At 37.0% G+C, this 18,727-nt stretch overlaps 1 protein-coding gene across 1 annotated transcript in view; it reads left to right on the plus strand.

Moving 5' to 3' along the window:
- Positions 1 to 7,090: 7,090 nt before the first annotated feature.
- The window catches only part of LRP12 (low density lipoprotein receptor-related protein 12), a gene marked incomplete at its 5' end in the record, with an annotated part of 20,336 nt that continues 8,699 nt past the window's right edge, over positions 7,091 to 18,727 (plus strand). The window contains 3 exons of the mRNA XM_010184674.1: positions 7,091 to 7,147; positions 14,216 to 14,351; positions 15,859 to 16,061. Of these exons, the coding sequence (XP_010182976.1) occupies positions 7,091 to 7,147; positions 14,216 to 14,351; positions 15,859 to 16,061 (396 nt within the window). The remainder of the gene's footprint in view (positions 7,148 to 14,215; positions 14,352 to 15,858; positions 16,062 to 18,727) is intronic.

Below are 18,727 nucleotides of genomic sequence, written 5' to 3' on the forward strand. Positions count from 1 at the left end.
TTTTGTCAGGGAATTAAGCAGCAGCTGTCTGTAGGACAAAAACCTCTGGTCAAAGATGCAATGTACTATGTAAAAAAGAACAGGACATGAAAATATGAGATGTCTGTGGATCATGAATCTTATATTGAGTAGTTAATCGAAATGCATATTGGTGCACAAACATGTTAATTTGATTTCATGCATATCTCGAATGGAAAGGATGCAGTGATTGCAAACTAAGCCATCAGAAGGCAGGAAATAATAAAATGCCAACACCTGTAAAGGCTATGACTGGTTTCTGTAGGAATCTGGGAATGACACTGCTGCTTTGCTTTGTTACTGAATATAGAGACGTAACAAATGTTTCCTGGCTTCAGTGGACTGTGTACTCTGAGCTCTGCCGCACCTTAATTTGGAGCATTCCCTGTAGCAATACTATTTATTTCGTGAACTCTTCTGGGAGGGTAAGTTTTAAATGCTTTTTTTTTTCTTTTTATTTGCTCCACTTTCAGTTCCTTGTCTCTCGTAATGTTGAAGCTGCAGATGTAGCTCTATTCCTTCTGAGGAAGGCAAAGGCTGAATTTCTGTAGTTACAGTTTAGTAGTGGTGGAGGAACGCGTTTTGCACAGAAAGAAGAGAAAGTACAGGAGAAACCAGAGAGATACTCTCAGAGACTTTTCTGGGTTATAAAGGATTAGATAACAAGTGAAGTCGCTTTTGTATAATCACGTATCACGTTCATTTGAGATTATAGGAAGTGGGTTTTTCTCAGTTGCATAATCTAAATTCACTGTGTACTACTCCTGCATTACAGCTGAGTTTGGCAGCAGTGTGGCCATATGCCTATGGATATATAGCTTTTTACTGTTGTTACAGCATTAAATCTAATAATTTAATTCTAAATGCACAGTAGCTTAACAAGTATAAGAGCAAAGTCTTAAGGAGATGAGGAGGTTGTTAATGATGAGCCAGAAGATTGAAAAGGATCCTACTTAATTTTTTTGGGCTCATTAACTGTATGTGATCTACATGTAAATAATTCACTATAGCATTTTGAGTTACATACTGAACAAATGTTTTTATCATAGACTGGTTTGAGTTGGAAGGGACCTTTAAAGATCATCTGGTTTATCTGGAGGAGGGTGGTAGTACTTGTTTTTCTGTTGGTCTCCCACATGCTCTGCTCTGAGCTGTAACCTCAGATTAACCATAGGTATGAGGGGCAGGCAGGCAGGTAGCATTTCGACTTTTCTCCCGCAGACTCAGCAGATGAGCGTGGCTGCGGTTCAGTCTGACGCATGGCCTCTTCAGGTGCAGCTTGTTTCGGCAAAACTGAGCTTAGATATTTGCAGGAAGAGAGAGGGGGGATGGCTGCTTGCGGGGCCTGTCACAAAATGTGCTAGTGAAAGAGGTTGTTTCCAAGAAGCGTACTGGAATATTGCAGAGGCATCATGGAAGTTTCCAGATCCTGTATCTCTGGATCAAAAAGGATATTGCTATTTTCAGATTAAGGCATCAGAGGACCACTGCTAAGTGGCTTTTTAGTGGGGTGATATGTAAAGCAGCATCAGTTTCTTCATGGAAGTGTACAGTAAGATTCTTATTTTGATAGCTTCATCCACACTTGGTTAATTAGAAGCAGAATTTGGTGAAGATTAATGCAAGGTAACTTGAGCTGACAAGAAGCTGTATAAAAAAGATTACTTTTGTAAGGTACAGAGTGGACAGGAATTTTGGGAGTAGGATGAAGAAAGGAAGTTTGGTCATGAAGTATGTTGTGTAAAGCAAAGCAAGTTGAACATGCACCATGATAAAGGGTGTTTGGAAACACGTGATACACAGGAAGTGTTGTTGAGCTCTTCCCTGGTAATCATGGTTCAAGAGAAATATGCTGTCCAGGTCTGCTTCTGTAGCATTCCTTATGTACCACAGTATCTTTCAACTCAAGGTAGTTTAGAAAAAGCTCTCTCTTTGTAGCCATTCAGTTACAGCAGTTCCTCATTTTATACAGTTCTATTTATAGGGGGGTTTACTTAGGCTGTTAAAGCTAATGGCAGAGGCTTGATCTTGATACAGAAGAATTTAGCTTCAATGGAGATATGTGTGCATGATTTTTTTTTTTGTGGACAGTAACTACTTGGTCTAACAGCAGAAATAAAAGTAACTAAAATATGGTGTTTGCCAGTATGGAATTTCCCCTCTCCTTTAATTTTCATTTCCACAATCAAGTTAATTTCTCTGTAAAACACACTCTGGATTTAACTGAGTCCCAAGATACATGATGTTCTTCCAAACTGAAGTTATAAAATTCGATTTTACAATCACAGTGGACAGTTGCATGTACCAAATTGTTTGGGTGCATTTTTACAATATTCATCACTTTACTGTATGTTCATGTTGCTAGTTTTAGCCAAATTGAAATTAAAATGGGGTTTTCATTTAAGAATCATTATTTGCTGTCTCACATATCAGTAGTTAGATAAACTTCTTGTTCTTTGTCTGAAACCTCCAGGCTAATGTATCTGGAATGCAGAAGCTTGTCTTGTTTAATGTGACTGTTATGACTAAGAGGGATACGTAGTTATTGGGGAGCATGGATCTGTTTGGCTGTGCTTTTTGCAAACTGTATAAGTTTGAGTAAAACTTAAAGGAGAAGCTCATTTCAGGGCTGTAGGATTAGTTTTATGCTCTGAAGTTATATGCAGATAACCCTTGGAGTCTGATACGCTTCTTATTTTGAGAGCAAGCTGTGCTAAATAGGCTATGGAGAAGGAAGGTTGTAGGGGGGTAACATCCTAAAATAAGTGCTGCTGCATTGTGGTTAGCCTCCATGTTAGTCTGAGCATCACTGCTACTCTCTGGGTGTCAGATATGTAGAACGTGGCAGCTATTTTTTTACAAACACATAATGCTTTTCAAGTGTGAAAGCATTGGTTTTTCCACACTTTCCCTTTACAGTTTTCTGCTGCAGTTTGATTGGAGTCTTTGCTGCTGTGATGTTTCCCTTGCTGCCAGCCCCACTCCCCTGGCCTCTCTTTATTTTCCGATCTGTGATGAAGCTCAGATGTTAGTGTGGCAAATACCTTCCAAGGCTATGTTTTTTATCTACCACATAGTTTTGTTCTTCTCTGCAGATGCTGTGTAGGAGTATAGGGCTCATGGCTCTTTTGATCAGGATGTTCGGAAATGACGTTGTGAGGGTGTTGGGTTTTTCAGGGTTGGGAGGGTTGTGTTTAATACAGCTTCATATAGACTGATAGGGGAGAAATGCCCCAACTGCTGGAAAACCTGAAGGCAAACCTAGTGTTGTCTTCCTTGCTTCTGTGGTCAGTCAGCTGTGAGACACATCAAAAGGAATTAATTCAAGTGTTTGTGGAACTACTTCTTGTCTGTTTCTGCCTGCTTCTGAAACAAGACGGCATCTCAACCCAGAGGACTTGAGTGGGATAGAAAAAAACTGGTCAAAGGGACTGCCTTTGTGCTGTGAAAATAAAATCAGATTTTATGAATGAGTCCATTAGAATCAGTGACCAACTTTGACCATAACCATACTTTGAACATTTAAGATACTAAGATATTAAAGATGGAAAGGCACCTCAGAAATTGGAGATTGTTCTGTACTGTAAACACACCCTATAAAGATTCTAACTCATCTAATAGCCGACTGGCTGATTTTTTTTTTCTTTTTTCCCCAGAAAACCATTAAAAGTACTTTCCATACTTTTGTTTAACCTACAGGTTACGAGTAGTTTAACATCTCTGGTATCCTATTTACCGAAGATTCTTTTTGTTTGTTTGTGTGTTTATTTTAGAAAAAACATAGTAAATGCTTGCTTTTATCTTCAGCCTTGTCCATTTGCAATGTTTAATGCAGTTACTGGCCATCTCTTAAGCTGCAGGACTAGACTTGACATACATTTCTGTTTAATATCACTTTAAATTAATGGTCCATCTGTCACAAGTATTTATAAAAGGAGTGTCTGCAGGACAAGGAGATGGGTGTTGTCCTGGTTATACAAGTGGGGTTTTTTTTGTTTGTTTTCTGTTGTTGTTGTTGTTGGGTTTTTGTCTTGTTTTTGTTTTTTAAAGAAATTGCTGAAAAAAAAGATGGAAGATGTCAGTATTTGAAAACCAAACTTGGTTCTGTGCAGGAGCTTTTTGGTGAGTGTATTCCAGCATGGTGCTGTCACGTGTACTTAACCAGCTCCTGTAACTGATACGGACAAACTTTGTGTCAAGTTTTGTTAGATGGCACCTGTTTTGTTTAAAGCTTCAGGTTCAAATGGGAATGAGTAGTAAACAGTTATTTCATACTTCATGATGTTTTAACACTTGCTGGTGACCTAAGAAATTTTTTTTATATCCTCATACTTTGCTGTATTAACTAGATAGACTAACATGAATTTCAAAAATAATTATGTTCCCACATCTTAATGGAAATTACTAATCTCTGATCTGATACATTGATATTGTAAGGGGCTCAGTTTATATGGAACCATGTGACATAATTTTCGAGATCATACAAGGATCATGGCCTAAAAATTTTGTAAAGGTCAGCAATTTAGTAATGCTCAAATGGCATCTGAACACACTCTTATTTCAGTGACAATTTCCAGTAAGAAAGAAAGTAATCTGAGAGGTTTCTAAGGTCCATCTTTCATGTAATGAAGGATTATTGGGAAGGAAATAGCTATTTTTTAAAAACACCTTATTTTTATATTATAGTACTTGGATCAGAGTTGAGCTTTCATCTTCACACATTAGTGCTTCTTCTGAGTAATCACTGAAGTTAGTTTGACAATAAATGTGACCACTTTATTTCAAGAGCTTAATAGTTGGATCGTAAAGCATATTTAGACGGAAAATATTAAAGTGTTCCATTTTGCATATTGACTTAAGTTTTCTTCGTAATTTAACCCATTAATTCTATGTCAAAGTATACAGGATTTGGACAAGAGTTCCCATTTTAGTATAGTTCACATTATTACTGATCTATAGGTTTCGTCAATTTTTTTTATATGTACATTTGCTTTTCTTTCCATCATTTCATGCTTTGTTATTGTATTTTTATCAAAATTGATTTCATTAAAATTCTGGGGGTTTTGTTTTCCTGGTCTCTATGTATAGGCAGGTTGTCTGTAATTCAGATTCTGGCGACATCAGTGGAGTGCCCAGATATTGACTTGTCTTCCATGTTATTACTTTGGAGGTTTTCATATTTCTAAATGTTTGAGAGTTCCTTTCTTTTATTTTTGTCATGCTGTTCATTTTCAGTGTTGAATAACAAATACCAATATAGTTGTATGTGCGGATAACCCCTTTTTGAACATGCAAAACTGGTGAATAATCCCTAATGTAATTTCAAAGATGAAATACCAGTAAGTGATTTTTAGCTTAAAACAAGAGGTCTTGAAATGTGTTAATGTTTTCCTTATGTTGATGGAAATAATAGTAAACAAGACAATCAAAAATGTGCTTCTGTGGAATCAGTTACAAGTAAAATCACTTTACAGCAAAGATGGTGTTTATTTTGTAACTTTAGAGTTAAGTGTTACTGGAGACATGAAATCAAAGCGGCAAACATTCCTTAGCTTCTCAGTTTATATGCAAAATGGATGAATTATTTGGAGAATAGCTTTTTAAAATTTATAGATGTATTTTACTTCTGAAAATAGTTCAGTTGGAAAATAGTGGCTCACTAATGCAGTATTTGAAATAGTTTTTTTAAAAAAAATACTTCTGTCTTTTGAATATTGAGGGGAATTTTTCAGTGTAGAAAAAGAAACTTGGTATGTAAATATATGCAGTGAAATTAGTGTATTAAAAATAGGGGAGAAATGCGTCACTTTTAAAAGCCCAGTAATTTAGTTGTTTGGTCAGGTTTTTTAAAGAAAAAACAGATTTACTATTTTTCTACAAATTCTGGTCATCAAGTTTCTAACTGTGTTGTGTCTTTATAAAGTAAAAACTCACGTCTTTGCATATTTGGTGCCAACCCTGGGAGCAACTTCTGTAACATTTTATTTGTAACCACTGCAGTGGAGGAGCATTGAGATGCTTGCTTAGGTGTATGCGTACTAGGTCAACTCCAGCAGTTTTTAAGCTTGGTATAAAAGGAATTTGAGTTTTCTTCGTACATTTACCCTTCTTGATACTCAAATGTGTCACAGTTACATTACAGTGCTGGTAGAACAAATGATTTCACATGTATGAAAATGTGTGTGACATGGCAAATCTTCAGCATTACATAACTGAGGGATTAAGAGTTGTCATTTTAAAATTTGCTTAGTGAGGTATGTTACGTTTTAGTTTCACTGCCTATGTTCAAAGGAGCTTATTTATGAAAGTAGCTCTCCTGAAATGCCTGGAAGATTTATTTTATGAGAAATTTGTAGTAAATGTTAAAAGAAAAGATGTTGAATAAAAAAGAGGAGAATGAGCTGAGCAGTGGAAGAAATATGCACGAATACAGCTTGATCTGTCACATCATGTAACGGGGCTACCACCTGTCAGCAAACACACTTGCTTTAGCAGACTGCTTTTACTTTGTAGAAGTGCAAAGTAGTATGAGATTTGGAGGGGTAGCTTTATCTCTAACTCTTGGTGACTCTGTGAATCTCATCGTTCATCTTTGCACGTATACTTAGTTTTAATGAGCACTGGTGGGGAGCTGCTCTTGAAGGTCCCTGGCTGTAGCTGAAACATCTTTCTGGATAAAGGGTGTAGGCTGCAATTAATTATGAAATAGATGGATGCTCCTCCTGGATGTCTTTATTTGTGTAGCATTTACTTAGAAATCTTGATCCATCATGCAAAATCTACACTCTAAAAATGCCTGAAGTTTCTCAAAACTCTTTGCTACTTTTAGTCTCTGGTTTCTTAACTTTCTAGTTTGTTTAATTGCTCTAGTACACTAACGATGCTTGGGTTTTATTTTCACTGTGTAGTAACTTTTTCTCTTAAGTTTTATCAAAATGAACATAGGACCTTTAATGTTTAATATTAATTAAAATAACTTCAGTTTTGTTCTTTCTGTTCTGTAAAAGGGTATCTGAAGAATTTTTACAAATTTTATCTTGGAAATTAGCTTATTCATTATGTTTAATTTTAGGAAATGGTGCTCTTGCAGAACATTCTGAAAATGTGCATATTTCAGGAGTGTCAACGGGTAAGTCATTTTTTGTAATGTTTAAATTTCATGCATGACTTAAATAGTAAATATTGAAAGCCACCTGGTATCTTATGAAGAGATATTTGGCTATAAAAATTATTACTGCCTTTTGCAGCATGTAATAAGGAATGAAGCAACTGGAACATGGAAAAATTCTCATAAGATAAAATTGATACCTGCATGCTCATGAACAGATTATGCCTTTCTAAGTGGACTGCTTAATTATTTTTCCAGACAAACATTGAACTAAGAGAAAAGTTGGTTTAAGTTGAATTGATATTTTCTTTCCATGGTAAAGTTTTTGTGAAATGAAATTTATTGAAATGTAATTTTGGACACTGCTACTATCAAATAATATGAACCCAGAAGTTATGTATTTCACCTGATTAGATTGAAGCAGTAACTGAAGCTACTGTACACTTGACTGCACTGTTTCCTTAATACAAGAAAAAAAGAGTTTTAGAACTCATGAAACTGAGAAACTGATGAGATGCTGGGAGAATATAAGGTATAAAAACAGCACGCATTGTACAAAGGTTGCTATGTTCTCTTCCAGTAAGTTGGTCTTAGGCCTCGTCTGGGCAGCAGCCACAGTTGGGACTGTTCTGTGTTAGTGATGTGCCTGGGTGTCCGTTAAGGCATTAGACGATACCAGTGTATAGTCTTCGATCTTCAGATGTTAAGCAGTGTCATCTAAGCTGCTGATCATGTTTTACACATCTGTAATACAGATACTCGGAATATGTGCAGATGGGGACACAAGCACTGTTCTGCAGTGGGTAGAAGAATACAAGCCTGATTCTTTTCATAGGGAGGCTGCTACTAATCCTTGGAAATCAAACTGATTTTCACACCCTTCTCCTAAATAAGAGTCAAAATGCAAACTCATCCTTTTTGACAACAACTTGCACATCTTGCTGTAGTTATCCTCGCAATATAGCTTCAAACGTTACGTTGCTATTTGTGCATGCAGTTAAGTTTTTGGATAAGTGAATGGTCAGCGGATGGCCTCTGTTACACCATGCTACTTTCTTTTTCTCTTCCATTGTTTGCTACTCAAAGACTGTCAGAAGTCTTAATTATAGAAGATACTTGCTACCCATTCTTGTGCAGCATCATGAAGAATGTTGTTGCTTTTCAGCAGTATCTGAGTGCACCGAGTATCATCACGTATAGTGTATTTATGGCACACTGTACATAATACATAACAGCACAGGTACTTGCCTGGTACTTGTTGCTGGAACTGTATTGTAGGAGTTACACAGCCTAAAATATACCTTATGCAGCTTTCAGGATATGCTTTAACAACCCTTTACCCCTTTGTTTATTGCAGCAGTCAGGTCACAGGTCACAGTACAGGCAGAAAAGCATCTGCTAGGCAAGAGGTGAATGGAAGTTTTGACTCTGCTTTCAGTACTTTGGCCAGCATGCGTGAATACACATTGCCAAGAAGGGGAGAACACAATGTACTTTCTACACGAGATAACGGCAGCTGGTAGACAGAGCCTTAACTACTGAGAAAGATCCAGTCAGGGCTTCCATTTTAAAATAAACTTTAAAAAAAACATATAAAAGTAGTTCTGGTGGTCCTGTGTTCTAAAATAGTGTTCCAGTTGGGGAAAAATAAATATCATACTCTTAAAGTTTCTATCTTAATATAACGTGGAAATTCTTCACTGGAGAATTTTTAAATAGCAGGGATGGGAGTGGTCCATTAATGTAAACCTGAAAAAAGTGTGTAGGCAGACCCAGTGGCATTTTCCTTACATACAGCTCTTTGTACATCTTAAATTTTAGTTGGATGGCCCAAATATAAAAGATGGGAATGAACTTAGATGATTTTTGAGTTCCTTTGAAGCAATCTGGTTCTTCCAAACATGTTTTTGTACTTGCAGATTATATATTTCATCAAGCATACCTGGACAGCTTTATGTTTATCAGAACAATTTTAAGCAGAGTTTCTATAAAATAGAACCAAAGACATCTGGCCTTTAATCTTTCTAAATCCAACTTTAACTTGGTGTTGAAACCGAGCAAGCGATTTTCTTGGACAGTTGCTACTTAGAGAGGATTTAAAATGAAATTTTTGTCTTGATGGTAGATTTCCTGTCATGCTGCTGCTGTTAGGCTACATGACCTACCTTACTAAATTATGGCTTAATAGCACAGACCTCTGCGGTCTTTGGTATTGATGCTTCTGCTGTATATTATATCTGCCAAGTTGCAGGTATACCTCTAATATACGAGCACACTTTTTGTACCAGCAGCAGTAATGGGATGTTGTCTCTTGCTTATAAGCGATCACGAAAGAATAAGTGTTTATGCCTTTAGAATCTGAAAACCTAAGAAATATTTTCAGGTCTGTCTTTGGGATATGTTGCATCATAAGTGTTACAACTACAGAACCATTTTCCCCCTACTCTGTTTTAAAGAACTGCTACACTGTTTAAAGCACTTGTTCACAACAATTTGGGGAGGGGGGAAGGGTAGGGGAAAGAAAAAAGATTCCTTTTTATTGATTGTGTCTCTATTGCTGAGCAAAGGGCATTTTAAATTAAAGCTTTGCAGCTTGACCTGGAGGCAAAGATTCCTATGCCTTCTTCCCCTGTAGTTCTACAAATAAGACTTTCAGTGGCTCCTGAGAGTTACAAATGCAATAATTATCCTCCCTATTCATGGTTTCGACTTTATCACAACATTATTCTCTTTTTACTCTAAGCTGTTTTAAACACCTTCAGATCATTTATCCAGCTGCATTCATGTCCTTACCATGTCCAATATAATGCATACCTTATCATCTCGTGGTTCACATTGAAAGCTAATTCTTTTATCTTTTCAACTAATCTCCTGGCATTACTGTGAAGATAAATCCCTAATCTCCCTCTCCCTGCTTTTCTGAAGTGACTTTTTTTCCTTGACATGTTCACTGTTGCTTCAGGTACTTCACTTCTCTAGATCTTGCTACAGAATTTTTGCATAGGTTTCTTAATTATTTTCTTGCTATAACTTGCAAGGCTGTCTTCTGTTTACCAGTCAACATCCCATAGGTAGTTCATGGTCATGTTCTGTAATATGGGGTGGTAAACAAATTTCAGGAAGAAGAGAATAAGGAAGTGTTGCACCTCTTTTTAAAAAGTCTACAAGAATGTCCATATACACCAAAAAACCATGTGCACAGCTTCTCAGCAGTTTTTTTGACTATTATTTTGCACTTCAGTCTGTGAAACATCTTCAGTCCTAATTACAGTATTACAATCTACTGTACAGAGTTATGGCAGAGTAGTAAACAGAATTGTGAATAGATTGTTAATAATAAAGGCTCACAAAGGAATGAGTTTAAAACAAGAAGGAGGTGGATGAGCAGAATTGTGCCAAATAGGGGAACCGAGAGGAATGTAGGCAGAGACAACACCCATGTAGAAATGGTTGCGCAGGAGGGATTTGTTCCCACCCAAAAACCTTATAGCCACAAGCATGAGATTTGAAAACATTTTGGGCATGCATCACTGTGTGTCTTTGCTTCTTTACGATGGATGCAACCCTCTCTGTTTGTTTTGTGCTTCTGCCTTGGTTGCAAACTCATCTCCTTTCTTCTGACTAGTCTAACTTTCATTCTGCTGTCCTCGTATGTATTTTTAATACTTTTAATAGATTCAAAGTTAGTTTTTCTGTAATTTTAAGTTACTATATATGTAGGTAACCTATATAATAAATGCCTGCAGGGCCACTAGCAATTGAAATTAGAAAAGCAAAGTCTCCACAACTTAATGTAAAGTAGTTTGCCTCTATTAATACATTTCTGGTTTACACACCATGTGTTGAATTGTTTTTCTGATTCCCGTGCCCTTCTTGATGCTGTTCACATTCTCCATGTTTCCAAACACATGAATAAAATGCATGTTACACTATCTTCCCAAAAGCTTTGGAAGAAGCATCCTAGTTAAGGAGAGGGTCAGGCATTGATTTTAAAAGGCTTGCTATTATCTTTGTAAAGTAGCTTCCCTTTAAGACTGTTCTATTTCAAAAGGTTGTCCTTGATTTTAAAATTCATTCTGAGAAATTATTCTCTCTCAAAATGACAGCACTTCTCAAGTGCAGCTTCTACACAGTTGTTCTTGACCTTTATACATTTTTTAAGCAGATAGGAAATTTTTGTTGTCTCCTGGGTTATGAGATTTCAGTGCATTAAGGTATACCAAGTATGCAAGTACATTTAGCTTATCTAGCTAACCTGAAGTTAAGGAAGCTATAATTTCCTTCTCAAGATCATTCCCACTTATTTTTTTGAACTGTCACTTTGTCATATGCATGCTTTCTTCACTATGATTTTTCTCTCTTCTACAGCAAAAACACAGTAATGTTCACTCCCCCTTGTGTTTCAGTGCCTGTGATCATTCTTGCTTCCTCATGCCCTCCTTAGTCTGCTTCTGTCTTCCCATATTGGATGATGCTGGAAATGGTCATGTTTTGCCCTCAGCTCTTCAGTGTTTGCTTTAGTGGAAACAGAGAAAAAGCCATCTTAAGAGTAAATATAGGGATATCACTGGTATTGCAAACAAAGGCTAAAAAAAAAAGAGAATTTGAATAAAACTGGAGGTTTTAATGTTGCTCTGAAAATACTACCTTGGTTATGCAGTCTTTCCTGGTGGAATTTCTTCCATCCGGACTTGTGTAACAAGTACAATTTCCTGCTTGTACTACTGCAGGGATTGGATTGACCAGATGATAGTTGTCAGGGTGCACTGTGCCAGCATAGGAAGCTGCAAAGCTAATAACACAGTGATTTATGGTTGCTACCAGTGTTTGGAGGTTCTTGTTCAACAGATGCGTGCTTAAGTTTTTGGAGGTGAACTTAGTAATAGTGAATGAATATATGTCGAATGGATTATTTTAATCTAATGTAAGGTTTTTCTTTGTCAGACAGATTTAAAAGCTTCCTTAGAGGGTGTCCGTGACAAAATCTCATATGTTCGTTTGTAAATATCTAAAACCAGGTGAATGTTGTAATAGTAGAACTTTCACCTGAAGGCAACTTAAGCTGTACACTATTTCAGCAGTAACCAAGTAGTGCATGGAATTGCTTGCCAGCATCGGCAAGCTTGGTACAAAACGTTTGACACATTCTTCTACATTTTGCATGGGTGTTTTTTCAAACCTGTTAAAATTGCTATTTTACTCCAATATTTAATTGTGAATAACCAGTTTTTCTTTCCAGTCCTTCCATTTCTTGTCTGAACAGAGGTAAAATACATCCAGATCATTCACACAGGAGCAGTGTTCCAAAATACGGTGTTAGAGCACCACCTATAGGATTTGCTCAAAAATAAAACAAGGAAGTGGCCAGTGAATAGCTGATTGAATACTCAAATAAAGTAATATCTTTCTGGATGTAGAGACTTTTTTGTCCATAGATATTAGGACAGGTACTATGTTCTTTAGCTAAAGTGTGTGAATACTCAACTGTGCAGCATGAATGAAGCCCTTATAAGAAATGTGTGAAAAACTATTTAAAACAATGTTTTCTTACAGCTGTACTTGAAGACAGTAAATCTACTATTTTTTTAAATTATTGGGTTTTTTTAATTTATGTTTCTAGATCTTTGTATTTAAGCTTTAAATATTTTAAGCTTTGTCCTTTAAACCTATTTTAGAAACTTATTTGTTATGCCATGTAGAAATATTTTAAAGTAATACTAATGATTTGAGAGTGTAATTTTTTTTTTGTATTAGAGCTAGACAATAATTTCAGGCCCTTTTAATCTTGAAAAATTATCTTAAAGACTTGACTGGATAAAAATAGGAAAAAAAACTTGTTTACAAATTACATTATTAGAACCTTTGCACTATTACAAATACAGTTTATTCTTCATCGCGGTTGTTTAACTGCATCAGCTCTGATTTGTTAGTTTAATCAAGTACATATTCAAAATTTAAAAATTGTAAAGCTTTTGATCATCAGACAATAGTGAAAAAGCTTCCTCATTTGAAATAGTTCTTGTGCTTAAACTACTGTGTGTAACTCTGCTACCAGTAAACTTTTAGAGCTCTCAAGCTTTGGACTAGCAGTGAGCAAATTGTACAATAAAAATCACAGAGGGCAAATATTTTTAATGTGTTTTCTGACCTCTGAAACTTCTCATAATTTCAAGATCTGTAGCAGAAGTATTCTGGCCTTCCTATTTATGTGAAGGTTGCGAATATGCTCTATGACAGGTGTTGGACATAAGGCTGCTAAGGGAGGTGGGGGAACCAGCAAAACAAATCGACAAAACTAGTAAGTACATTACTTGAAATAAAATCAGCAGAGCTAAGAACACTCCAGTGCAAGGAACAAGCAGCTGAGTTAAGGCCAATACAGAAAGCTACACCTGTAATAAAGTAAGAATACAAACGGCTGAGTTACTTCAGTTGCATAGAATTAGTCCTATAAATACAAGCCAATAAAAATGTAGTTATGCAAGTCTCTCTTAAGAATAACCTCTTGTGAACTTAACTTTTAATATCTGTAAATGAAACGTGCTGCAGGAGGTGCTCTTTGCCTTCCAAGCTTTTGGAATTGTGTGCATGAAGATCATTTCCATGCTATGGGCTAGAAGGGAGTGTGTAAGTTATGGCCAGGCAGTGAGTCTTCCCAAGACAGGAATCTTCAGCTACTTGATTATTTTGCTTTAATTTAATTTTCACCTTCTAATACATTTGTCAGTATAAAGTGTAAATGCATGCTTAAATTTATCTGAATCTTTGTGAAGGCAAAAAATAAAGTTAGGAAGTACAGAATCATTCATGTAAATAATGAAGTTGCCAAAGTCTGTATAGAATAACCTCTTTAATCTGTAGCACTAACTGGCAATTGAATAAACTTCTGCATTGGCAACATTGGAAAACATTTTTTAGTTGATGCATTCCATTATGAACTCCTTCAGACACTGTTGTTATTGCTACGTCATCTGGCACAGAGTGGTATTTTCCTTGATTAGTGCAGATTGTTTGTTCTTTTTTTGTCCTACTGTCTTTTTAAAAAATTGAGTTAATCAAGTTGCTTTCAATATATATGTATTTCTTTAGCTTGTGGAGATATTCCAGAACAAATTCGATCATCAAGTGGGACAATCACAAGTCCGGGGTGGCCTTCTGAGTATCCTACCCGAATCAACTGTAGCTGGTACATCCATGCGAACCCAGGGGAGATCATTACTATAAGGTAATGGTGCTCCTGTATTAACCACGTGGACTGAGCAAGTACTGACTAGATATTTTTAACTGCCAATTGTGTATGTACCAACTTCCTCTACCTTTCTTTAAATGCGAGATTTCTCTTTTTTTCTGTTTTCTGTCTTTTCCTTTTATTTGATTTGCTTTTTCGTAGCTGTGTAGCATTTGGCTTCAGCTGGAAGATTGGTGACTAGAAGAAGGTTCTATGTGTTCATTTGATTTCTTTTTAATGTCTCAAAAATATATGAATTTTGCATTTAAAATGTGTAGGGGGAATTCTGTAATACTTAATTGCCATGAAGTCTCATGGTGCGCTTAAAAATTACGTGACACAAGTAGTAAATCAATAGGTATGGCTGCAGTTTCGGAAATCCTGAATTTTGGTGTAAGGAGCTCCTCACAATTTCATACATCTTGTAACTTTTCTAAAGATGTAATATAAAGAAGTTCTATTGTAAGTTCAAGTTCTCATCAGTTCATTCCCCATTACTGCCACAAGGGAAATCTAGGCTTGTTTTAGCATCAAGATACAATTAGTACTGCTTCATAGGCAGACCATGAAACTGCATTATCTGCAGTTTTACTTGAGTTTCTAGTACAGACTTGCTGACCTAAGAAGCAGCTCTTCATTATGAAGTATTTGCTTTGACATCAGTTACTCATTTAAAGTACTGTTTTTTAATTGAAACAGTCTTTCTACTAAATATTAAACTGGCATAAATGCAATGTAAATTAGGTAGAACTGTTAATCTACTAGAATGCTTTCTAAACTTTTTCATACTGTTTATTTTTAATAAAACTAATTTTTTTTTTCCTCTCACATTGTTTTCTTCCACTCATACATTTCACATTTGATTTCTGGTTTACTGCTCTGTTGTCTGTACAGACCTGTTTTGCTCAGATTGTCTCCCCTTCACACTTCATTACCATGGCAGCACGTCTTCATATAGTTGTAGCCACACCATGACATTGTATGACATACCCGTTGGGTAACCAAGTAGTGCAACTGGGAGAAAATTGTATCTGAAATTATAGTTTTGAACAATTTAGCTGTACTTATGATGTCATGTCATATCATTGCCTAAGTATAGTATTAACTAAAGTTCTGATGAAATTTGAGTTAAAGAAAACCACTTAGTAGTATATGAAAGTCATTAAATGAGACTCAGAAAGACAATTTAGTGAACAGAATTGTTTGTTTGTTTTTAGATGAAGGCTTAATGTGTTTTTTGTAGCAAAACTGATCTATAAGTAGTGGATGCAATATTTTGGTTGATAGAATTGATTCTTGCTGTCTTCATAAAGTAAAAGTATCTTTACCACAAGGTTAAATCCTTTTACATGGGTAGAGAAGCCACTCTTTTTATTTCAGACCAAAAAAGAACTTACGGCTTATTTCCATTTTTATGTGCAGTAATTCATCAGCTTCATTGTTGTGTAATATCCCATTCAGTAGCAGTTTTGACTGTTTGGTTTTGTTTTTTTTTTAATTTTAGCTTTCAAGATTTTGATGTTCAGGGATCACGACGATGCAGCTCAGATTGGTTAACAATTGGAAGCTACAAGAATATTGAAGGCTATAGAGCGTGCGGCTCCTCCATTCCTTCACCGTACATCTCTTCCCAGGATCATGTTTGGATCAGATTTCATTCAGATGATAGCATCTCCAGAAAAGGCTTCAGATTAGCCTACTTTGCTGGTATGTTTCAGACGATACCTAGTATAGTTTTATGGTTTCATTTTTTTGTTTCCTGTTTCAAGAACTACTTCTTTGTAGCAGGGCACAGTGTATGTTGTTCTTGTAGTCAATTCAAGGCTTATTGAATCAGGGAAAATATACACTGTATAAAGTATTTTGTCCCATGCACAACTTGAATATTCAGAGTGGGATCAATGATTACAGTAATAAGCAGAGTGAATGTTTTTAGGAGGAGAAAAGTTCACTATTAATGCTAGGCAATTGGTAGTTTTTTAACATACTTTAGAATGAGAAATGTTTTCATCAGACTAAAATTAGTTTGTTAAAATATAGTTGGGTAGACTTCTGGGTACCATAAATAAAGCAAGAGAGGGAAGAAATGGCAGGATTTTATTTACATTTCTCATAGAAATTGCATTATTCTTTCCCATCTCCAGAAAGTATACTATCTTTAAATTAAAAAAAAAAAAACAAAAACAAAAAAACAACAAACCAAAAACAAAGAACCAAGAAACACCCACAAAAACACAAACATAAAACAAACAAACAAAAACAACCCCCCCCAAAAAAAAGCCAACCAAAAAACCAAAAAAAAACACACAATAAGAACCGAACCAAAACAAACAAAAAAAAAACAAAACGAAAACCAAAAAAAGCCAACAACAACAAGAAAAAAAAAACACAAAGAAAACCACAACATATTAATCTGATAGATTGCTCTAGCCAAGCACAGACACGGTTCTGTACATGCAAAATTTTTCTTGGACAATGCAAGTATGTGACACAAGTTATTTGCCAGTAATAATAGCTTAAGACTGTCTTGTGTCGCAGTAGGGACGGACAAAGCAACAAGACAAGTGTTGGCGTAGCACAAAAAGCCTTTATTGTTTTTCTTCCTCATCTATTTATACTCTTTCCCCAGATGTGTCTTCTTCTCATTGGGTCAAAGTTACTGTGTTTCTTTTTTATTGGATAATATTTTCACAGTTCATCACAACTCAGCACTTCCACCAAAGGAACACAGTCTGTTATCAACACTTTCTTCAAATTCCAGTCTGCTGTCAGCACTTTCGACAAACTTGTTTACCTTGCAGCTCTTCTTGGTCCTGTTTATTCTCTCAAGGGTAGACTGGAATCTTCTCAAGGTCAAAGTCACTCTGTCCAAGGGCCTCAGTCCAGCTGAGGTCCCCCACAGTCTTGTGGGCAATTCTTGCTCTAGAAGCTCTTCCTATGAGAGAGGAAGAAGCTAGTCATGGCTACAGACTAGTTCCAAACTTTTTTCTGGTTTTAAGACGTATTGCAATCTTATGTAATAGCACACTTATGGTCTTCTGTGTCCTTGTGGTGGGTTGGGCCTGGCTGGATTCCAGGTGCCCACCCAAGCTGCTCTGTCACTTCCCTCTTGAGCTGGACAGACGAGAGAAAATTTAACAAAAGGCTCTTGGGTTGAGATAAAGACAGGGAAAGATCACCTACCAATTACTGTCACAGGCAAAGCAGACCCAACTTGGAGACAATGGTTTAATTTGCTACCAATCAAATCAGAGTAGGATAATGAAAAAAAAATAATCTTAAAAACACCTTTCCTTATCCCCTCTCTTCTTCCCAGGCTCAACTTCACTCCTAGTTTTCTCTACCTTTTCCTCCACAGCAGCACAGGGAGACAGGGAAATGGGGATTGAGTTCAGTTCATCGCACATTGTTTTTGCTGCTCCTTCCTCCCCAGGGGGAGGACTGCTCACACTTTTCCCCTGGTCCAGCGTGGGGTCTCCCACAGAGACACAAGTCCTGTCAGCAAACCTGCTTCAGCATGGGCTACCCATGGGATCACAGCCTCCTTTGGGTGCATCTACCTGCTCCAGTGTGGGGCCCTCCATGGGCTGCAGGGGACAGCCTGCCTCACCATGATCTTTACCACGGACTGCAGGGTAATCTCTGCCCAGGTGCCTAACGCACCTCCTTCCCCTCCTTGCCTGACCTTGGTGCCTGCAGAGTTGTTTCACTCGCATATTCTGTCTTCTCTCTGGCTGCAGTTACTGTTGCGCAGCTGTTTTTTCCCCCTTCTTAAATATGTTATCCCAGAGGCACTACCACCATCGCTGATTGGCTCGGCCTTGGCCTGCTGAGGGGTTCTGTCTTGGAGCTGGCTGGCGGTGGCTTCAGACGTAGGGGAAGCCTCTAGCAGCTCCTCACAGAAGCCACCCTTGTAGCTCCCCTCGCTACCAAAACCTTGCCATGCAAACCTGATACAGCCCTGATCATCCCAAATACTGGATTGGATTCTTCTTTGTTTTCATAGTGGTTTCATGTTCTCTTGCTCCATCCCAGTGTATGCCTATATCCACACTCTGGTCTGTTCCAAATCTCTGAGTGCCTACCTTGAACTCCTCTCCTCCATAAAACAATTGATACTCTTACACCTATCCACTGCCACCCACTGTCTACCTAATGTTTTCCTTCACCCTATCAGTCTTTCACAAGCCTGAAATTCCCAGGTGGGCTTATCCTTCTCTGTTGCCCATTTTTCAAGTCTACAGAAAAGTTCCCTCTTTGATTCAGCTCTCTGCAGCTTAGCAAGTCTTGGTAGAAGTAATGAAGCCTTGCATTTGATGCTGGCTCAGCTTTCAGGGCAATGTTCTACCTGGGTTTTGCTGAAACACACTCTT

The sequence above is a fragment of the Mesitornis unicolor genome, unplaced genomic scaffold (genome assembly GCF_000695765.1).
Source record: "Mesitornis unicolor isolate BGI_N332 unplaced genomic scaffold, ASM69576v1 scaffold16455, whole genome shotgun sequence".
NCBI classification, from domain to species: Eukaryota; Metazoa; Chordata; class Aves; order Mesitornithiformes; family Mesitornithidae; genus Mesitornis; species Mesitornis unicolor.